Source organism: Gopherus flavomarginatus, chromosome 8, assembly GCF_025201925.1.
Source record: "Gopherus flavomarginatus isolate rGopFla2 chromosome 8, rGopFla2.mat.asm, whole genome shotgun sequence".
Classification (NCBI taxonomy): Eukaryota; Metazoa; Chordata; order Testudines; family Testudinidae; genus Gopherus; species Gopherus flavomarginatus.
This window is the reverse complement of record NC_066624.1, coordinates 97298295-97322107: the sequence shown is the minus strand read 5'-3', so window position 1 is coordinate 97322107 and position 23813 is coordinate 97298295. Positions and strand designations below refer to the sequence as shown.

Genomic DNA, 23813 nt, shown 5'->3' with positions numbered 1-23813 from the left:
CAACTTGGTTGGAACCTTTAGATCTACAGCATAGGCTTCTGCTATATGAGCTAACTGAGTAACTGACAGCAATAAGAGGTTGTTATCCTCTGTCTGGAGGGAGGTGAGGGAGGGAGGAGATGCGACACACTTTGCCAGTGGGTTTCAAAGATGATAACAGAGGAATGTTGAGCCTCTGGAATCTTGTGTTCTATTCCAGGTTCTGGAGGGGTGCGTTCTCTAGTGGACACAGACTTTTCTCCCTCATTCTCCTCCAAGCCTGATCCCTTCTGTCCCCGCCCCAGTCCTGTCTCTTCCCCACCACCTCCCACCCATGTACCCCTGGCTCCTTGTTCCTGTTTCTTGCCTCACCAGCCCCAGACCCCAACACCCTGCTGGCCTTCTCATTGCCGTCTCCTTGCTCTGTCAGTTCCAGTTTCCCAGGCTCTGCCCCCCACCTCCTATTCCTCCACCTGCCAGCTGCCAGTCCCTCCATTTCTCATCATCAGGCTTTATGGCTCAATCTAATCCTTCCACTGCTGCTGCTTCTGAAAATGGAGTCTTTTAAAAGAGAGAGTTGCTACCTATCCTGCCTATAATACAATGAAATCCAGTGCAATATCTGTAGATATCAGTGGACTAAAATAGAAAGTGAATGTAAGTCTTCTGGTGACAAAAGGTAGTAGTGGTAGCACACTGCAAAGTCTGATTTGGAATCTCTGGGAAGCTCACTTCGACTTGACAGTGGCAGCTTAGTTTTCTGAACATATGATTTCATACAACTGGCTCATTTACTCCAAGTGGAATGGCAATTCTCTTCTTCAGTCAGTCCAGCCAGTAGCTTCTTCAAGGTCGCATGGATGCTTTGAGACTTATTGTACCTTCCAAACATGTGCTGTCTCAGAGAAATGGGGAAATAGAACATATATTGGTGTCAAACAGTCAAGAAGTATTAGTCGGCCCTCTGTTTATTCTCATTGGTGGGCGAGCCGATATCAAGCTGCAAAGTAGAAATTACTGCATGTGGTTTCAACTCTTAACTGAATCACTGTATACTGCATATTATTGTTTATTAAGTTCCAGTAGTGTGTAAGACTCAGCGTACAAGAGAGAAATACCTCGGAGTATTGGTTGATCACAGGAAGACTATGAGCGGCCAATGTGATATGGTCATTAAAAAACCTAATGCAGTTTTAGGATGCATTAGGCGAGGTATTTCCAGCAAAGATAAGGAGGTGTTAGTACCGTTATACAAGGCACTGGTGAGACCTCATCTGGAATACTGTGTGCAGTTCTGGTCTCTCATGTTTAAGAAGGATGAATTCAAACTGGAACAGGTTCAGAGACGGGCTACTAGGATGATCCGAGGAATGGAAAACCTGTCTTATGAAAGGAGACTCAAAGAGCTTGGCTAGTTTAGCCTAAACAAAAGAAGGGCGATGGGGGATATGATTGCTCTTTATAATTATATCAGAGGGATAAATATTAGGGAGAGAGAGGAATTATTTAAGCTTAGTACCAATGTAGACACAAGAACAAATGGATATAAACTGGACACTAGGAAGTTTAGACTTGAAATTAGACGAAGGTTTCTAATTATTAGAGGTGTGAAGTTCTGGAACAGCTTTCCAAGGGGAGTAGTGGGGGCAAAAGACATATCTGGCTTTAAGACTAAGCTTGATAAGTTTATGGAGGGGATGGTATGATGGGATAGCCTAATTTTGGCAATTAATTTGGCAATTGATCTTTGATTATCGGCCGGTAAGTTTGCCCAGTGGTCTGTGATGGGATGTTAGATGGGATGGAATCTGAGTTACTACAGAGAATTTCTGGGTGTCTGGCTCGTGAGTCTTGCCCACATGCTCAGGCTTTAACTGATTGCCATATTTGGGGTTGGGAAGGAATTTTCCTCCAGGGCAGATTGGCAGAGGCCCTGGAGGTTTTTTGCCTTCCTCTGCAGCATGGGTCACGGGTCACTTGCTGGAGGATTCTCTGCAGCTTGAGGTCTTCAAACCACAATTTGAGGACTTCAATAACTCAGACATAGGTTAGGGGTTTGTTATTGAAGTGGATGGGTGAGATTCTGTGGCCTGCATTGTGCAGAAGGTCAGACTAGATGATCATAATGGTCTCTTCTGACCTTAAAGTCTATGAGTCTACCTTCCCCAACTACTGAAAATAAGTTTTTGACTCTCTGTCCCAGACAGGGTTGGCAAATAGATTTTGCCAGACAAAAGGGCGTAGATTCACCTGTCTGCCTTGATTTACATGAAGAATAAGCATTGTAAACCAGCAGAATGGAAGTCTATTTGCATACTACATCAATATGAGGATGGTAAGACAGTACACCGAGGAATAAAGCACTGGGAAAGAGGGGTGGGGGTGTCATCCTTTCTCTAGGTTCAAAACAGTGGATTTTGAGGTATAAGAAGAAAGCAAAAGAACATCCCTTTTATCCCTCACCGAGGAAGCAAAAAGGACAGCGCCTTTTCCATTTATGACAGGAGGATCCCTGTTTGTTGGTTGGAATTGCTGGGAGATTGCTTTAGGTGTGACAAGCTACTTTAGACAAAAGTTTAGCCTGTTAAAGTTAAGTTTATATTCTAGAAAGCATGTTACACCTTTTGTTTTATATGTAACCATTTCCATTTCCACTTGTTATCCTTACTCACTAGCTCTTAAATCTCAGCCTTTGATAATAAACTGATGATTATTTTCACTATATCTCAGTGCTGTGAAGTTATAAAGGACCTGATCCTGAGTTGTACCAGTCAAGCTGAGTGTACGTTGTTCTTTTGGGGACAGCAATTCTGGTAATTTCAGGAAGTGTCCAATGAAAGGGGCTGGATACTACAGGGGGACACTTTCAGAGGGGCTGCAGTGCACTGACTGTTACCTGCAAGGGACAGTGAGCTGGCAGAGCCCTTTTCTTTTTAGCATATGCGCAGGTGGTACGTGACCAGGATACATCACCGAATTTGGTCTGCTGGTTGCATCATTCGCCTCCATAACCTGGGCTGGGTACTGACGGGGAGTATGACATGAACACTGATCCATGATGGTTTGGGTGATTAACAGACTGGTGGCATCAGGGAGCTGATACACCATTAAACACAAGCAAGTCTTTCTCTTGCTGAGGCAGGAGGGTAACAAGATGAGTTCCAGTTCTGGGCACCCCAAGAAGAGTCACACTCTGTGTGGACCACCATCACAAGAGGGGATGAGACACACATTTTGCCAGTGAGTTTCACAGACATTTGCTGACAATTGAGGATTAGAGACATTCAGGAATCTTGAGCTCCGTTCCAGGCTCTTGTGGGAAGTGTTCACTAATAGGCACTGACTCTTTGGAGCATTCCCCCTCAAGTTTGATCCCCTCTGCCTGTCTCACCCAATCTATCCCTGAACAGTCTCTTCCCCACCCCAACTGCTTGTCCCAGTCCTTTTATCCTACCTCTCCAGTCCCAGAAATAATGTATATAACAAAATATATTGTGTTTCATTTTGATTTCATTTTAGTTGACAAGTTCAGAAATTTTGTTTTTAGACATACTCTAGGAAGAACAACCAAATTATCTCAAGACTGACTAACTTGTCTCACAATTTATATAGCAGAGAAAGATAAGCAGAAGGAAAAGTGGTTCATTTAATCCATTCTTCTTGCTAGCATAGATTTGTTCCTTGCAGAATATTGTCTTATGCTTCATGGAGTCTAGTTATAAATGTCTCAAGCACTTCTACTTCCCTCAAGTCCTTTTGCATGAAGCCATATATCTGCCGTGGATTGTATCAGTGGTGGAAGTGAGTGAATAATTGTTGTTGTTTTATAGATAGCCAAACCAAAAAATAAAATAAGGTAAATTTGGTTAGTTTCTAACCAAACCTGATCTCCCCTACATTTTTTCCCCCTCACCAAAATGAAAAGACAAAACATATTCATCCAGGTTCATAGAATATCAGGGTTGGAAGGGACCTCAGGAGGTCATCTAGTCCAACCCCCTGCTCAAAGTAGGACCAATCCCCAGATAGACTTTGCCCCAGATCCCTAAATGGCCCCCACAAGGTTTGAACTCACAATCCTGGGTTTAGCAGGCCAAAGGTGAAAACTTTGAGCTCTCCCTCCCCCTAAACAAATGTTCTGTTGAACAAAACATTTTGAATGCCTCTTTGAATCAATGTATGAAAATGAAATGCCAAAACATTTCATTTTGAAAACACTGAAATGAAACTTCAACATTTCCTCCATATGTTTTCCTCCATTTTTTTGCTCAAAGTATTTGCCGAGTTTGAACTAAATTTATGAATAGTTTCAGAACCTTGGAAAATGTATTTTTTTTAGCAACTTTACTATTTGCTGAAAAAAAATCACCTTGCTCTAATCAGTAGAGTATTGTATTGTTCCGACTGCCCAGCTGGTGTTGTAAGATCTTATGGAGAGCTATAAGAAAAAGACTGTTGGGAAAAAAGGCCATTATTCCATTTTATGGTTTTTAATTTTTCATGCATAAGTCTTAGGATTCATTTCTCTTTTATGGAGTCAGCAAATTCTTTGTTTAAGACAGAAAAAAGAACTGAGTAATAAAAATAAGGCATGGATCAGTTATTTTAAAAGAGAGCCTTGCACAATGTTCACAAATTACCTTACAAGTTTCTCCTTCAGAACTTAAACTGTTTCATTTCTTTTAACACTTCCTGGACAGAATGAAAAAGGAAATAATATGTGCAATTTCCATGATTTGTAATCTGTTGAATATTCTTATAGCACATAAATTGCAAAGTGCTTTCATTTCCACTAGAGGGCAAAAGATGCACGAGGGATTAATTTGTCTCATTCTAACACATACATTTGTATCTACCTAAACTAACCGATAATTTTGCATGTGAAACAAAATAGCCAAGATTTGGTTTAATGATCACTGTCTGTAAAATATGCAACAAAACAAATTCAGATATTTCCGCAAAATGACAGATGACTTACACATTATTTTTACTGTATCTCAGCCAATATATCTTTTTTTTTTATTCTCTGCATAGCTTATGTGCGAAAACAACATCACAAGAATGTGCAACAGATCAACTATAATATATGTACGAAATCCAATCCAAAATAATTGTTATTGCATGTCAGCAAGTTACTAGGTGATAACAGATGCAGTGGTAGACTTTAACGTTAGAAGCATGTATCTCCTTAAGCAGCTTATTGGGGGAGATGTTTTATTCTAAGATAATGTTATAAATGCCATGGGGACAATGAAAGAATTCAAAAGTGGGGCAATGTTTTTCTCTGTGTTAAAGCAGGAAGACTTTCTTCAGAAAGGCTCCAATTCAACAAGGTTCTTAAGCACATATCTAATTTTAAGCAGATAAGGAGTCCCATCAAGTCACAAACTTAATGTCAGGTCCTGCTGATTATAAAATCAGCACTACAATGATCTGTGAGAAACATCTGCCTAGAAATGAAAGGGCAGGGGGAGAATGTACCTTTTTCACAAAAAGCTCCTGTCCAGCCAGCCACACAAGTACAGGCTCCACTCATATGATCACAGGCAGCTCCATTCTGGCACTGACAGCTGTACTTACAATTTGGGCCAAAGGTTCCCTTAGGGCAGCCTGGACAGAAAGAATAAAAGCTGTATGTTGAGCTGAATCTGGCCTAGATCCCTGTAGAACAATCGATGATCAGTTTGCGATTCTAAAGTACTTTGAACCTTTTCTGTTCACAAGTGGACGACCAACGTTTGTCTCTATACCCTGAAAACAGTTAACATTAGGTGCTCTCTTTGAGATGCTAGCTTCTGCGAGAAGCTTATGTCGCTTTATATTAAGGTATATTTTAAGGGAAAAGGGAGATCTGAGGAATTCAGTCAGTTCTGTATACTAGATAGGAAAACAACAAAGTGTAAAGTTGCAAAAATTGCAACTCCCAAATTCCTAGTTTCTGATTTGATGTGTACCACACACTGGTTTAGGGTGACCAGACAGCAAATGTGAAAAATCGGGACAGGGGGTGGGGGGGTAATAGGAGCCTATATAAGAAAAAGACCCCAAAATTGGGACATCTTGTCACCATACGCTGGTTTAGACACACTTATTTGCCCAAATCGCATGAGAGCTCACCAGCTGGGATGGGGGTAAGCCATGCAGAATTCCTAATGTTACTCTTAAAACCCATTTCCTCCCCCTCAACCAACGTTTTTTTCTGCAATCCAGATTCCACAGTAGAACCTATGTGAGTGAGCGAGAATGTTAAGCACGGTGACCTCCTCCAGAAAGCTCCAGATTGAAAGCTGCATGCCCTACTTACAGGCTCTGCTTGAAAAAATTCAAGCCAAAATATTATATCTGGGAGATGGATTAGAGACTTAGATTTTCATAGCAGTAATTGTTGGGAGTTTAAAGGAGAGACTAGTATCTCACTCACTATCTCAAGGAAAAAACATCACTTCAGCCTGTAAATAATATCATCCAGGGCTATAGAAAATTTAATTAAAATAGGGCCAGTTGGCTAATTTACATTACACACACTTTAGACAGAGCTGAATGGTAGTGATAGCTTAGCCTAGACACAATAATGCAGGATTTCTCTAGCAGTTTATAGGTCCTGCTAACTTATTTTGAAATGAGTTGTGTAGAAATCTGCCAGATCCCTTTAAAAGGGAAGGATTTCAACATTTGTATTAACAAAGTCATTTTTAGGCAGTCTGGAAAATATCACAGAGCCCAAGAAACAACATGATGTGGTACCTTTGGGCTTTCAAAGCTGAAACTGTAACTAGAAGTATAATAAATAACTAGTTAGGTTAGGAATATCTAAGGCCCCCTATCACTGTGGTATGCGAGTATCTTGACAAGGAGGCAAATGGGCATGCCCAACATCATATACAATATTTCATTCTCCTCCCCTTTTTAATCTGCCTTCCTCCTGGTGTTTCTCTCTCTCTTTTCATTTATTCCTTTCTCCCATCATGAATTACATTGTGAATACATAAATACTTCCCACAAAACTAGTGTCAAGAGTAAAATATGGCAGCTGGACTTTGAAGCTGAATAATTTTAGGACCTATTATGGCATTTGTACTTAGGGATGGCAAGATGGGGTGTTCAGATCTCATGCTTTAGGGAATCTTGCCCCTTACAGTAGTTCACATTATATGATGTACATACAGCTGGTATTGCCTGAAGTGTATTTTGGGAAAGAGATTAGTACCAGGATATGGGCTATAAAGCAGGGAGGATATCAGCATATCTATGTTTATGCCCATTATGGACCTGTAAACAATTTCTATCCACCTGAGCTCTAAAGGAGTTTAGGAAGAAAGGGAAATACCTTAAAATTTTGTACAAGGGAGCAAAGATGCAGATATATGCAATTTAATCACCCTAACATGAAGTGTAATTGCCAAAGTAGCTGTTCAATTCAAAACTATTCTGAAAATAACTCTCCTGGAATCCAAATGATTAAATAACCTGTCTAGCACTGCTGAAATCTGAGCCTCCTGAAAAATGTGCGTTCTCTTGTCTATGGAGACCTCCAATGCGGATGCCTTCCTAAAAATAAACAAAAGGAAAAACAATTTTTTATCTTGATCACCGCGAATTCCCCACTTTGATGCTTTTGCACTTACTCTGCTCACAGTGTTTCCCAGAATATCCTGCTTCACAGAAACAAATCCCAGTGACCGGGTCACAGCTACCATCGCTGTTATTGCAGACACACAAGCTTTCACAGCGCTCTCCCCAATGGCCAGCATCACAAGCTGCAAAGCAACACAACAGGATTTGCACGAGACTGAACTGCACACTTGACGTAGCAGGCAGCATTATATTTGGATGGGAGATTAGAAAATAGGTACAATGGCCAACATTTTCAAACCCAGATGCTTAGGGCAAGATCCTCTGCTGGGGTAAACAGGCATAGGTCCACTGAAGTGCATAAACTGATATTAAACAACTAGATCAAACTGATTTAATATTCAGAAATGATGAGTACTCCTTCATGGAGAGAAAATACCAGCGACTGAAGGACTCTAACTTACCAGAGAAAAGCATAGTCAAGAATCAGTGACTGGAAGTTAAAAGCCAGTCATATTTCAAATTAGAAATAAAGCATACATTTTTAACAGAGAGGGTGATTACAAATTGGAACATGCTACTAAGGGAAGTGGTGGATTCTCCATCTTTTGAACTCTTCTGATTAAGACTGAATGCTTTTCTGGAAGAAATGCTTTAGTCAAATAAGTTTTAGGGCTGAATACAGATGTAATTGGATGAAATCCTATCGCCTGTGTTATACAGGGGATTAGCCTAGATGATCCAATAGTCCCTTTTGGCCTTAAAAATCTATTAATTTGTGAATTTCAAATGAAGTCTATGTGTGATGCATTTACTCAGCATTTCTGAAAATCAGGACACTGATTTGAATGCTTAAATGTAGATTTAGGTGACTAATTCTAAACATTCAAGTTTGTAACTTTGGCCACTGTTACTTTTCATAAGGCTTATTCATTTTTGTGCAGAGAGAAGTTCTCACTTTGGTAGAAATTTTTCATTTTTTAGAAAAAAATGCATTTAATTGGGGAAAACAACACCCTTTTCACTTTCTTTTTTACTTTCCTCTGGAAAAAGGAGAGACTTTTTTAAAGAGTTTTTCCCACTCCAAAATGAAACAGATTTCTTAAAGTTTTAGGTTTTCAGTCCAAAAAAATGAAAATTTTCATGGAACATTTTGAATTAGATGAAAAAGTTTCATTTCTTTTGAAATTCTATGTGAAATGTATTTACCATTTTTTGACCAGCTCTACTGCATACTGACCCAAAAAGGGAGGACACATTTCAATTTGCTGGAAACATATGTATTATGTTTCAACAGGAAAACACTTTGAGTTTTCCCTGGGTTCCTGGGAAAGGTTGGAAGTTCCTTCTCAAACCCCACTCTCAATTTTGCCAATATTTTCAGCAGAGAAAAATCACCCATTGCTTCAAGAGATGGGGTGGAATTTATCAAAATCAGAAGCAAAATGACTGCAAAATCAATGGCAAAAATTCGCCACAAAGTTTCAATTTCATTGGAAAATATTTAGCACAAGCGGAAGTAATGGAGACTTGCCACAATCTGTGCATTATCAGAACTGCGGTGGTTCTAAAATCATCCTTGTCAAATCAGCATGATAGTTTACCAGCCCAGAAACAAAATCTATTCCATTTTACAACGATGTTGATGATGATAAAAAAAACGAATAGTGTGTTACTGCAGCTGGGCATGTGCGACAGTCAATGGGGTTTAGAGTCCTAAGTGTCTAAATCCGTTTTGAAAATGATATGTAGCCTCCCAAATCAGTTAGGCATTGCTATGCTGAGCACAGCAATGCGTAAATAATTTAACAATTTATGCCTCAGTTCCCCATCTTTAAAATAAGAATAATAGCACTTTTCCATAACTCACCGGGGAGTTGTGTGGATAAATACATTAAAGATTGGGAAGCACTTTGAGATCTACTGTTGAAAAGCTCTCTATATAAGAGTTAGGTATTATTATTGTACTGTGTTGTAAGAGAGCAGAATTTCACACAGCATTTATATTCACAAGTTAGGGAGTGACATTATGCCACAAAACCATCTGTGCTGCTCACTTGTTGAGATAAGTCTTCTCTCCAGACAAAGTGAAAGATTGGGAATTAATCTTAAAACTAAGCTGTATTGAAAATGAAAAACAAAACTGGCTGTCAGTCAAAATGCTGATGGCACAGACGGTGTTCAGAAAATTGATGCATAGTGTTAAAATAGGTGCTTATATGAACACTTTGTGCTTCATCAGTCATCTATTTCAATACTATGAACATAGATAATTACAGATTATCACCACTCAGGCTATATAAACCTATAAATACACAATTTCAGAAGCAATAAGATTAGCAAAAATATATTAAAAAGTTTAATAGTCTGAGAACAAGTCTAAGAACAAACAGAGCTTTGGTTCCCTTGGTTTCCATTTAAGTTTATGAAAGACGGCACATACTGAGTACAGACAATACATTTCTGACTTACGACGTTTGCAGTCATGGCCACTCCAGCCAGAAGGACATGTGCACTCTCCGGTAACATGGTGACACTGAGCATTGCTATTACAGCTGCACTGCAACAGACAGTTTTGCCCATAGTAACCATTTGGGCAGGCTGAAAACAAATAGACAGATGGTATTTTTCACCTAGATATTAACTCAAGCATGGGCTGCCATTTCAAATGAGACAGCAACAACTTCACTTGTTCTGCCCTCCTTCTGCCTTCTGAATCAGGTATTAACCGAACACAGAAAATAAAAATAAAAATGAGTGAAATATCAGCAGTTTATATACTAAGAGAGCAGGGCCTAATAAGGCCTAATCCCATATGTTGGGCGTCACTCAACTGACTTAGTGGAGTTGCTTCATAAACTTCATAGCATGTCCAACAAATCAGTTAGTTAATGGAAATATGGAAATGGAACCTCCTGCTGAAGTGGAGAGTGCACAAGCCCAAACTCTGAATTAAGAATGTCAGTGATATTCATGGCCAAAGTTGAATGACATATTTAATAGTAGGAGTTGGGACAATGCTCTCCCTAAGAGGGGGACGTGGAGCTGGAGTGGGCCCAAAGAGGCCTGTTGTTCGGTGGCAGCCCTTACCTCTGGTAGATCCCCAAGATCCATGCAGGATATAAGGAGGGCTCAATCCTCACATTCTTCTGTAGGGCTGGAGGGGCAAACTCAACTCCCAGTGGAAGAATACAGGAGGATGCTATAATCCCCCCACTCCCTCTTTAAGTGTTTCAGTTGCAACTGAATTCCTCTGTTTAGTCACAGAACCAGTACATCACAGGCAGCACTGCTACAACGTCTCCCATATTATCCAGCCAAGCTGCTCAAATTCAGTTCTGGACTGAATCGTTTTGGGGTAGATTGTATCCTATTTTGCCCATGATCTTGCAACTGAGGAAGCCAACTAAATGCCAAATGTGCCTATTGATGCCATATGGTAGCAGTTTTGTGATGTGGCCACCTATCCATCAGGGCTTAGAGTGAGACCACCAAATGGCCACCAGGTGGGAATGACTTTCCTTCAAGACCAATATAAACTACATTTGAATTGGTGACTAAAAGTCAAAGGCTGTGTTACCTTATGGCTGAGATTTTCAAAAGACCATAAGGAAGCTAGATACCAACTCCCATTGGAAATCAGACTATTTTACGTTTAGTGTGGTCAGGTACTGAGCACTTTCTCTCTGCCTAGAATATTGCCATACAATAGGTCTGATGGTTCCATGATTATTTGGTGCAGCTGTTTAGTTCATCACTTGGATTCCTCTCTAATCTCTCTGTGTCTGGCAAACACCATAAATCCATCCTGGTCAATTTGTAATGCATTTGAAACTTTGATTAGCATATCCTAATATAGCAAATATCTTATAAAATAGGCAGAAGGTAAAAATCAGTGCTCAGACTGATTTCTCTATTAACTTTCTTTTTATTAACCAGTGCAGTTTGATGACTTACGTAGGTAACAGGATTTCCCAGTGTACCCCGGAGGGCAGTCACAGATTCCAGTCTCTTTGTTACACTTCCCTCCATTTTCACAGGTCTCGCAGAAGAACTGACAGTCTACTCCCCACAGACCATCAGGGCAATCTATAAGAAACAAGAAAGAGGAGCACTGAACCATTTGTTATCTCAAGACAGTTGCAGATTTCAGCTGTTACCGAAGGGAATTTAAAAAATAAATAAAGCTGAGTTGGAAAGAGAATTATCTCTATGAATCGATAGCTCTTCCGTAACAAAACCCCCAAAGAAATCAACACAATATTGTATTGCAGCCCTTTAAGAAAACATCTGAGAGACACAGAGGCTCACTTCCATCACAAAAGGCCTATATTTCTGTGTGGTTTGCAATACAATAATGTTCCGATTGGTTTGGATGTGTCTGAAGAGTGGGTTGCACTGCACAGAAGAGGAAAAGTAGAACCTCAATTAGAAGACAGATTTTCGGGAGAGAGGAAAACAGCCACAGCCTATAGAACTACACTCTACATTACCAGCAGTACTGGGGCCAGAGTCAGAAAGGAAGGAGCTAGGTAGGGATCTGAGCTTGAGGAAAAGAGATGGTGTTCATGTGTGGGATTTGGTTTGGGCTGATTTCTAATTTCCAATTTTCTCTTCTCGATGGACAGGAATGACACTTCACTGACCTCTGACCTTCTCCTTCAGTGAACGTTTGTGAAGCATCAGGAAACCAAGCAGGGGTACACAAATCTCAGAATTACAGGTATTATCAGTCTGGGGAAGTCCATCAGAAAATGAGAAATGGGAATGTGTGTGACAGAATCAGTTATAACAGCAGTTCTCTGCACTACCATACTGCCTTCCGTCTGAGGATATCAAAGCGCTTTAACACCAGCACCTCTGTGAGATATATCATTATCCCCATTTTATGAGGTGGAAGTGGAGGCACACAAGGTAGTCGATGACTGAGATGGGAGCAGAACCCAGATTTCTCAGCTCCTTATCCTTTTGTTAGCCATAAGGCCATATTTTTTTTTATTTATGAGGCATCAAGTCAGTGGTCCCAGTCGAGTGGATAGATGTCCTCATCATGAAGGCAACAGCCAAGGCCTGAGGTAAAAAGTGGAAGCAGGGTTTTCTATGACTGTTCCCAGTGGCAGCAGCTTCATGTTCTTGCCCCTTCCCCATCCCTATGCCTTATTTCGCCCTTCCTCCCACCACTGAAGTTATTTCCCCTTCTTCCCTATGCTATTACTCCCTCAGCTGTTCCTCCCCGCCTTTCCCTTAGTGGTTTCTGGATGGCTAAGGGGGATACCCAGGCCCTCTTTCCATATTGTCTCTGAGCTCTGCACTTGTTCCCTGCTGCTCCCTCAGCAGCTGCAGGAGCAGCAGACATGAAGCAGGCAGGAGGCACTGCGTACACAGCAGCACAGACCTGCTAACAGCTTGAGTCTAGAACAGCTGCCCTGTCTAGCACCAGCCCTGCCCCTTACACAAATCACCATTACAACTGGCACCTCTATCGGCAGTCTTAGCAGAGATAATGGAATGAATGGGTAGGGTGACCGAACTAACTCCTACTGCTTTGGAGTGAATTCCATGGAGTTTGGATGAAGTCCAAGTGGATACATGAGCTTGTCCATCCTGGTTCCAGTTTTTATGGACACTAGAATTACTTAACTTCTTCCAGTCTCCCCATTCTAACTCCACAAAGGATAAGATTTGGAGTTCTCTGCACAATGATCTATCCAAGCATCAAGCATACCTTGATCACATGCAGCACCTGTTCTGCCAGCAGGGCACATGCACTGCCCAGTCTTTGAGTCGCATAGGCCTCCTGCACAGCCACAGCTCTGCCTGCAGTTCACACTAAACTTCCCTGGACTACAGGCTGTTCAAAAGAAGCCAGAGGATGTGGATTGTCGTTAGGGTGACCAGATGTCCCAATTTTATAGGGACAGTCCCAATTTAGGGGGCTTTTTCTTATATAGGCTCCTATTACCCCCTGCCCTTGTCCCAATTTTTTACACTTGCTATCTGGACACCCTAACTGTGGTTATCATAACAAAACATTCTGAAATGTTAGAAAGCATCACCAATAGCAATTTTAATCTAGGTAGCACTGCTATAGAGTGATCTACTTTAGTGCCAGTGTCTCAGTGATTTGTGATCTTTAATTAACTGTGCAATAAAACTCTGGAAAATCTAGGCCTGAAGCTTTAAAAGGAAATATTAAGTTACTTGGAGCCATAATAAGTATTCTTAACGACCCTCAATCTTTTATCCTCATTTTAGGTGGCAGGCAGGATGATTCTGCACTTCCTTCCAATTGTCCATCTCTGAAGGATGTCATTGGACAGAGAACCAGCCTCTTGTTCAGGGATTAAAATGAGCTGCTACATTATTTATTTATATTTTCCACTCATTTCCCATACCAGTGGGAGTCTGTAGGCTTTAGCTGATGCAATATATTCAGCACTTATTGCATTTCAAGTGAAAGGAGGAACAGAATCTCACTTCACTTCTCCAAGCTCTGTGCTCTTTCCTATACCCATAATCTGCCACAGAGCTAACATTCCCTCCCAGTCTAGAAAGCCGGAAAGTGGCTCTCTCCGGGTCTGATGGTCGATTATACTGCCTAGATGCCCTAGTACCTGAGCCCATCACCACCATCATACACCAGAGGTCAAATTTACCACTGGCATCAGTATACACAACTACAATTGGCTTCAAAGGCTACAGCTGGCAGGCCTACTTGTGTCATTAACAATTTGGCATAATACCTAGAATTTTGGTATCTGAACTTGGGTTTCCCAGGGCTGAATTTCTCAATCCACTTTTAACCTCCCTTTGAAATATGCATCCAGGTACTTACATAAATGGCACCTTTCTCCATGGAAACCTGGTGGGCACGGATGCTTGCAGTCTCCAGTCTCCTGGTCACACAAAGCATCAGCAGAACAGTTGCACTTCAGCTTACAGCCAGCTCCATAAAAGCCAGGCACACACTCTGAAAAATGTGAGTGCACAAAGAACGTATGTTAGAACAAGGAGTCTCTGAGAAAATTGAAACAAGAGTCGCTAGATAATTTGGCAGAAAAGACATTTGACATAGAAATGCAAACTTTAAAAGGAAATATAATTGATAATCTAGCTGTGTTCACTATTGCATAAATTTAAACATTTACATTAAACAGGGGCTTAGAAGGGGTCATTAAAGAAGGGGTCATTACACATGGGATGCCCTCCAAACACCATCCAAAATACACAGTCACATACTGGATAAGGACATGTTTAAACACAGATTTCAATGTCAGCCTAAGATTAGCACAGCAGAGGGTTTTCATAACAGTAGAACAGAACAAAAGAGTCAACGGGACAATTTCTGCTCTGTGATACTCCCATGCATCACTTACTGACATCAGTGGGAGTTTTGTGCATACAATTAAGGGCAGAATACAGTCCTTATTTCCTGTCACTTAACCAGTGAAGCAGTTGCAAGTGGTCTGAGAGGAGAATTTGACCCTCAGAGTACAGTTTCCGCTACATTCTGTCTCACTGTGTAGTGCCTACACAATGGGGCTCTAATCCATGATTGGGGCCTCCAGAATTACTACATTAAAAACAAATAATCATAGTAACAACAACAACAACAGATCCAGCTGATACCAGAGAACAAAGCACACAAATTGCTTGAATTCATAAGAAACAGCTGCTGAAAGTGCCTGTATAATTCAGTCTACTTATTCTCTTGATGTTATTACTTCTGATACTCAAAAACGCTTGCCTTCATATACTCTTCTGCTTGGGTGCCTTTGTACAGAGATCAGAGGTGAAAGAATGGGCATGTTTTGATTAGATCCTTAGCCAAGAGGACTAAGGATATTTAATAATTATCACTATTATTATTCCCCACCCACCCCCAACCCCATCAAAATACTACTAGTTGCTCTATGGCATAAGAATTCAAGGGGGAATGTGAAGCAAGTATCTTTATTGCATTACTACATTAACTGTCCCCAGACGATTATGAAGACATTCAAATGTGATTGTAGATTACAATTTCCTTTGCACTATCCATAAAAAGTACAAAGGGAGAAATTAAAAAGCTGCAAAACTGATCTAGTAGCACACTGCCACAATCATTCACAAAAAGTTCGGCTGCCTCAAAATACAGCTTGAGGCTCTAAAATCACTGTCTGTGTAAAAAAATCCCTGGGGTAAAATCTTGACCCTATTGAAGTCAATAGCAAAACTCCTATTATCTTAATTATGTCAGGTTTCCATCTCAAGTGCCAGTTGCTCAGGTTAAAACAGCTGGGCAGATTCTACCCTCATTTATAGTCCTGCAACCTCAATGAAGCCAAATGTCCACCTGGCTCTGCATTAGGAAAAATACAGAAAAACAACTGGCTGACTACATTAGAGTTTGGTGCAATGCAAGACTGCATGTGAGAGGAGCAATGAGATGGAATAAAGAGAAACAGGACTTTCCAGAAAGAAAAGGATCAGTGGTAGATTATACCTTTCTGGCACTTGTTCCCTTGATAACCTGGTTTGCAGCTGCAAGTACCATTTCTGGCATTGCATGCCAGAGTGTTCTCCTTGACACACTGACATTCGTCTGAACAGCCAGCTCCAAAGGCCCACTTGGGACAAGCTGCAACCAGATTAAATGGAACTGTTAATTTTGCAATTACACATGACTTCTTTTAGAAAGTTTACACACAGATCTGCAGAGAGTGCTATTGCTGTAAAACAAAAAGTTCACTGTACTTCTGAGCAAATATAAACATTCACAAGCGCTCAGGTGTATACACGAGCATGTGTGTGAGTAAAATACAGTTTACATAATTCTAGTATTAACTAATTCATTTTATTTTGGGCAATGTGAAGTGAATGTAATAATCAGAAATGTTCAAAAGTAGAGCTAGTTACAATCTTTTGAACAAAACTGATTTTGGGTCAAAAATGAAAGTTTTAATGAAAAAGTACTGGTAATTTCCCCCCATTTTTCTATTTAAAAAAAACCACAGAAACTTTACATGACAAAAATAGCCTGCTTGTTTTTGATTTTTCATTCTCTCACTTGACAGTCTTTATTTTCACTGTATCAGAGGTGTAGCCGTGTTAGTCTGGATCTGTAAAAAGCAACGAAGAGTCCTGTGACACCTTACAGACTAACAGACATATCGGAGCGTGAGCTTTCGTGGGTGAATATCCACTTCGTCAGACATTGGTCTTCTTCACCTTCAGTCATTGGTCATCTTCTCTTTCTTTTCTTTTCACATCTGTTGTATTATCATTAGCGTTGTCTTTCTTCTTCATGTATGTTCCATCTCTGTATTTCTCTACTCTTTTTTTATGTTCAGTTGTTAAGTCTTAATTATTTTGTGTTTGTTCAGGTCTCAGCCATTGGAACTTACTTTCTTTTCTGAGTTCAGCTGTTGGTCATTGTACCTTTCACCTTTATTGTTTTTGACTGTTGGTTACTCTCAGGGGCGGCTCCAGGCCCCAGCACGCCAAGCGTGTGCTTGGGGTGGCAAGAAGCGGGGGGCACTCTGCCGGTTGCCGGGAGGGCGCCAGGTAGGCAGCCTTTGGCAGCATGCATGCAGAGGGTCCACTGGTCCCGCGGCTCCAGTGGACCTCCCGCAGGCGTGCGTGCGGAAGGTCTGCTGGTCCTACGGCTTCGGTGGAGCCGCGGGACCAGCGGACCCTCCACAGGCACGCCTGCGGGAGGTCCACCAGAGCCGTGGGACCAGTGAGCGGCAGAGCGCCCCCTGCGGCATGCCGCCGTGCTTGGGGCGGCAAAATGTCCAGAGCCGCCCTTGGTTACTTTGCCTCTCTTCTCCTTCCAGTGCTCAGTCACTGTGCCCCTCTTATTTCCCTGTGGTCAGCCACTGGTCTTTGTTCTTTGGGAGTTCGTTTTTTTGGGGTTGAAGAGCCAGTTTTGTTTGGTCAATGTAGTGATGAGGTAAGATAAAAAAAGCAGTTTCAAAAAAAGAAAATCTTTTATTTTAGTACAATTCTTATTTTGAAAATGAAAAAAAAAATCACAAAACATTTGAAATGTAAAAAATGGTTCTGTTTTAAATACCAATAGATGAAAATAGTTCTGAAAAATTGAAAGTTCTCAAGAAACATTTTTTGGTTTTCTACCATCTCTAGTTCCAGCTCCAGACAAACCCCAGCCCTAGTTCACCAGCCAGCCCTGTCCCAGGGCCCAACCCTAACTCTGGCCTTCCAGATAACCTTGGCCTTGATACTAACCCTACCCAGGGGCCACCGGCCAGCCCCAACCCTAAACCTAGTCACCAGATGGCACTAACCTTAACTCAGCTTCGTACATGACCTGGTACCAGTCCTATCCCTAGCCTTGGGTCATCCACCAATCCCAACCCCAACTCTAACCTGAGTCAGGCCCTACTATCTAGCCCCAACCTTAACCTTAGTGAGGCCCATGACCTAGCCCAAATCTAACAGTATCCCAGGAATACTAAGTCTAACCCATTATTTGACCCAGCCTGAACCCAAACCTAACCACATACTTGCTCCACCACTAAATCTAGCCCTAGCCTTTACCTACAATCTGGTCCCAGCTCTAAGTGTAAAGATCAGTGAAAATTACACAACGCTTCCCTGTGCTTGTTAAACATTATCTGCTGTTATATGCTCTGAATTAGCAAGGCACCTAAGCACGAGCCAAACTTAAGCACATTGTGCTATACATTGTTAAATAACCTGTTGAATTACACCCTTGTAGAAATGTGCTGAGAGACTTTTTATTCCTAATGCACTCTGCATGTTTTAAATAAATAGTTTAGAAAAATCATTGAGACTTACTTAGATGGCAGAAGCGACCATATAACCCTGGGTCACACAGACAGGCTCCATACAGTCTATGGCAATAGCCATTGTTGGCACAGTTACATTTCTTGTTACAGTTCTTCCCAAAGAATCCTTTTGGACAGCCTAGTGGGTGCACAAATAAACACAGCAACTGATGGGCAATACAGCACCAAGCTTTTGCTATAAAATATCACACCAGCTTCTCTTGACATACTTTCTACAGCAAGTATATTGAGGAAAAAAGATGGTCTTCTGGTTAAGTTATTAGATCGGGATTTGGGAGATCTGGATCCGATACCTGGCTCTGCCACAGTCTTCCTATTTGACTTTGGTCAAGTCACTTAGTTTCTTTGTGCCTCAGATTGCCATCCTTAAAATGGAGAGATCATCTTCTCTCTCCCACCCTTTGCCTGTCCTATTATTTAGACAGCAAGCTTTTCCCTAGCGCAATGGGGGCCTATCTCACTTGTGAGCCTTAAGATCTACCATAGTACAAATAAATAAAAGTAAGAATAATGGCAAATCACAAGACTCCCAGGCAGCAGTTATACATAATTAAACAACAGAAATCATACCATCCTCACAAATCTGTCCATTAATTCCCGGTGGGCAGTGACATTGTCCTGTCACACGGTCGCATGAGCCTCCATTCTGACACTTACAAATGCTATTACAATCTTTCCCATAAGTCCCAGGGGAGCAAGCTGCAAAGAAAGCAGATGAGATGAATGGGCTACATAATCTCTTCACCGCAATAGAAGCAAAGTGAAATAATGCTTCAGTCACCAGAATGACACCAAGCAATTAAAGAACTGCTTTGGTCAAGCAACCCACAAATGATGTCATGTCACTCTCGTTTCCATATACAATTATATCTGTCTCCATGGAGGTTATTGAAAAACAGCAGCCGAAGTAACAAGACTCAAATATCTGATGGGGAAAAAAAAGCCACGCATGGGGTTTAATTCCCACTGACTATAAATGAGAGTTACCAGGCAAAAAGGTTTTGAAAATGTGGAGGAAATTATTTAAAAGACATAGATAATTACTTCCATATTGCTGCCATTAGCTAAATAAGTTAGATTCACTGACATTCCAGAGACATTTTATATTGTTCAAAGGTCGATAATACATACAGCAGCCAACTCCATTTGGTAAAGCTGTGATTGTTCTAGCAAAAAACAATTTTGGTAGAAGAGCAGAGCTCCGTTATTTTCAGTTTGAGTTTTCAGTTATCTTCAGTAACTAACTTAATTGACATTTTATCAACACACATTAGGAAACCTGAGATTCAGCATTAATTTTCATCCAGTTTTCTTTCATTCACTATTATGAAAATTTAGCTCCTGATTTGCCCAACTGAAACTAAAGCTTCCCTAAAAACTGTGATCTATGCTGGTTTAAAAAAGAGAAAAGGAGGAAAAAAATGAGATATTCATAGAGGGCCAAATCCTGCATTTTCCATTGATTCATACAGGGCACATTATCATTACCAACACTGCCTTCAGTGGGATGAGGATTTGGCCAATAACCCAGTTCCACAATTCTGTATTATTTTTAAAGATAGAAAAAAATTCCATTGAATTAAAGACATGAAACTCCTTTGTAAGTATAGAATGAATATATTATTATTTGTAAAGTGCAGCAGAGAGCATGGGTCCTGCCTCAGACAGTTTACAGTTTATGCCTGAGCAACTTTATTACATTATGAATATAGCTAAAACATCCCAATTTGAGAGCCAAAAGACACCACAGTGGCTTACGAACTCTAGCTATGATGCATAGGGAAACTAGAAACTATCACAGTTTAATCTTCTTTGTTCTCATTCTATCACTGCACCCCAGACCATGGTAATCAAACTTGCAGCTGATCAATCCTAGGAACCTGCCCCACTGTCATTAGGATTGCAAATTTTTCTCTCTTCCACTAAACTTGCTGTCACCTTTTCTTTCTCCATGACACCATTATGGGTCCACAAGAACCACCACAATGTGAAAATTCCATTGCTGAAAGCACAAGCGCTGGCTGGCTTTACATAGATAAAGAAAATATGTAGGCTACATCAAGAAATGAGCATTCTACCTATCCATTTGGTTTCTCCTCATCCCTATGCACCTACCCTGACAGAGTATGAAAGTTCTTTTACCAGGAGGCAGAGACAAGAAAAAAAGAGAATCTCTTGTAACATCACTTCCATATAAAGGGCACTGGCTTATCAACCAGATTCAGTTAGAGAATTCTGAGCATTAAAAACTCTGCTACTAAAAAACAACTCCTACATAGTATGGTAAATAAACAAGAAAATTCATAAAAATAGTCACAAGTCCACCAACACAATAAAAGACCAGGGTAGCTTGTCTAGGCTACCATAAAGAGACACCTGGACAAACCATATTTACTTTCTCCATCAACCGAAACAGCAGTATTCTCTGCCAAGAGAGACCTTTGAAATAGAGCCAAGAAAGCAATGGACTACAGCATAGACCCACTGCAGCACATTAGTATTTTAGGGACAGTGTATGCAATGAATGGGACTTGATATAAAAACAAACATATAAAGAATGGTTACTCACCTTTCATAAATGTTGTTCTTCAAGATTTGTTGTATATGTTCATTACACTAGGGGTGTGCATGTCTTGTGCACTGGTGCGGGAGAGTTTCTGCTAGCCCTAGAAAAAATGGTAGAGGCGGCCATACTGGGCAGCCCTGTCTGTGCCCTAATGCTCTGAGCTATGCCCTAGTGCTCTGAGCTGAGGGTATAAAGGGCAGACACACTCTGCTCACCCTTTGAATCCTTTGTACTGGACCCTTAGATTAAAGGCTCTGATGTGTCCAGGAAGGAGGGTGAGTCACATAATAGACGTATGCAACATATCTTAGTGAACAAGAGTTATGAAAGGCAATTAACCATTCTCTCTTCTTTGAGTGATTGCATAAGTCCATTACATTAAGTGACTCTGAAGCAGTTTCAATGGAAGCGATGCTAGGAATTTCATCAGAAGAGGGACTGCAGAACTGCTTTCCCTACATTAGCATCTTCCCTTGATGCGGTAATAATTGCGTAATATCTAGCAAAGGTGTAGACTGTGGACCACGTTGCTGTTCTGCAAATGCCCACAACTGGGACATTACTCACAAATGCCATGGATGTTCAGTAGGCTGAATGTGCAGACTTTTCCAGAGGGGTAACACCTCTGGCACTGTAACGCATGATGATGCAGTTAGGAATCCACTTGGACAGCTGTTGGGCTGTTACAGGTTGCCCCCTCATTTGTTCTGTGTAGGACATGAATACAGACTTCCAGCTGATTGCTGGAACCAGGCAAAGGGGCTTCACTTTTCAGGGACCAGTTTGTGTACTATAGCAAAGATAATGACCTAGACTCATAGGCATCCCCCATGGAACCCAGTAGGGCCTATGATGGAGCTGGTACAGTACAAGAGATATTCCTCAGCTGTGTAGGCCTCTGGGCTGGTTGGTACTGAGATAGGTCTTTTCCCAGTTGTGGTCATGGGTGATGGCTCCAGCACCTACTGTGAGGAAGCAGGCAGCCTCAACATGTCTGGCTTGGGAACCAGAATCAATGGCTCTGCCCTGATTGATCCAGTAGGGAGTGGTTCCAGGAAGTTCTCTCCCTTCGGTACCAGAGTGGCAAGCCTGTGATGTCAAAGAATCCTGAACCAAGGACCTTGACTATGTGGAAGCCATCCCCCTGTTTGACTTGGGAGCCTGAGAGGGCTCTGAGCACTTATGTCTCTTCCAAGCGTGTCTTGACTAAGGGCATGGCTACACTGGAAACTTCAAAGCGCTGTTGTGGGAACGCTCCCGCGGCAGCGCTTTGAAGCGCAAGTGTTGAGAGAGAGAGAGCTCTCCCAGCACTCCTGGTAATCCACCTCCACAAGGGGATTAGCTCCCAGTGCTCGGAGCCTGTCCACACTAGCATTTTAAAGCGCTCAGACTTGCTGCGCTCAGGCAGGTGATTTTTCACCCCTGAGCCAGCAAGTTAGAGCGCTAAGAAAGAAAGAAAGAAAGAAAGAAAGAAAGAAAGAAAGAAAGAAAGGCTTGAGGACACAAAAATGAGTACCACTAACGAGCAAAAAATACTGACTGCACGTTCCCAGAGGAACAACTGACAGAGTGCTTTAACCACAGACCATGTATTGTAAGAAGAATCTGAAGGTTGGGCAGGGGGTTCTGCCCTTTATACCCTGATCCTGGAGTATGAGGGGCACTGAGGTGCAGGCCAATGGATATCTATGGGCATCACTAAGAAAAACTCTCTGGTACTGGTGCACCAAGTGCACAATGCTTACAGTAATGGACATATGCACTTACTCGAAGACAAACAAGGGCTGTTGTACTGATTGCACTTTACTGGACTGGGTGTGGCAATACTTCTTAATTCTTAGTTTCCTGATGCATAATTCAGGGTCCCTCTTTTATATTTTAGACTTAATGTGCCACATAGGACATGGGGCCTACCAGCTTAAGATGCTGCTGTATCTGCCTCATCTGTAATTAAATGTTGCAAATGCGATCTTTCAATGAGGCAGTTCTATTCCTTAAACAGCATTTCATACCAAAAGCAAAGAGCAGACTTGTCTGCTTCTTATGGATTTTCCAGGCCAGTGCCACAGGGCAAGGACCCATTAACTGTAGGATGTTCTCCAAACATACAGTACTTACTTTCATTACATATAAGTCCAGTCCACCCAGGTGAACAGATGCAGCCACTGTTTTCACTGTTACATTTGCCTCCATTTATGTAGTCATCACAGTTCAGGCTACAATCATTGCCAAAGGTGTTATCCAGGCAAACTGAAATGGAAAAGTACAGAAGGCTCAGTGAGCACAGAAACATGATCCTTCGACTAATAAGCTTTAACTTGTTTAACAGTGTAAAGAAGGAAATCCATGGAGCACTGTCAATCTAAAGAAAGCAGCACCGGTGTTGCTGATGGATCTTCCCAATTGTCAATGTGTTTTGTCTTGACAAGAAGAGTCCTCAAGTTTAAACAAAATGGGGTTTTGTGGGCAGGGCATTCTTGGTGAAGGGCTCTCAACACTGGAAATCAGCTCCACCACTGTTCAACCAGAGTCCAGGTCTGTTGCTCTTCAGGATACGATGTAAGCCCCAGAGATGCTGGATGAGGTCCTGAAGTTCCCCTCTTAAAATTCTGTAGCCTAACGAAGGAAAGTTGGGCTCCCTATCTCTCATCCCTCATGATACTGTAAATCCCTGCCAGAGAGGTCTTAAGAAAATACTTCTGAAGAGCAAATATTTTTGTCTTTAGGAGGACCAACTACCACCTATTTTCAACAGGATTTCTTGAGAGAGGATATCTATTGCCACCTCTCCAAACCCCTCTTTTCATGTTACAGCAGCTGGAAGCTGTCCTATATATTATCAATATACTCGCAATATATTCCAAGAGCAATGTTTAAATTAT

General features: G+C 41.4%; 1 protein-coding gene across 1 annotated transcript in view; it reads right to left on the bottom strand.

Annotated features, from left to right (window-relative positions):
- The window catches only part of LOC127057291 (multiple epidermal growth factor-like domains protein 6), a 290208-nt gene that overhangs the window by 37116 nt on the left and 229279 nt on the right, over positions 1 to 23813 (bottom strand). The window contains exons 13-20 of the mRNA XM_050966209.1: positions 18936 to 19064; positions 18355 to 18483; positions 16037 to 16171; positions 14387 to 14521; positions 11509 to 11640; positions 10024 to 10152; positions 7605 to 7736; positions 5461 to 5589 (exon numbers count right to left, since the gene is read on the bottom strand). Coding sequence (XP_050822166.1) covers positions 5461 to 5589; positions 7605 to 7736; positions 10024 to 10152; positions 11509 to 11640; positions 14387 to 14521; positions 16037 to 16171; positions 18355 to 18483; positions 18936 to 19064 — 1050 coding nt within the window. The remainder of the gene's footprint in view (positions 1 to 5460; positions 5590 to 7604; positions 7737 to 10023; positions 10153 to 11508; positions 11641 to 14386; positions 14522 to 16036; positions 16172 to 18354; positions 18484 to 18935; positions 19065 to 23813) is intronic.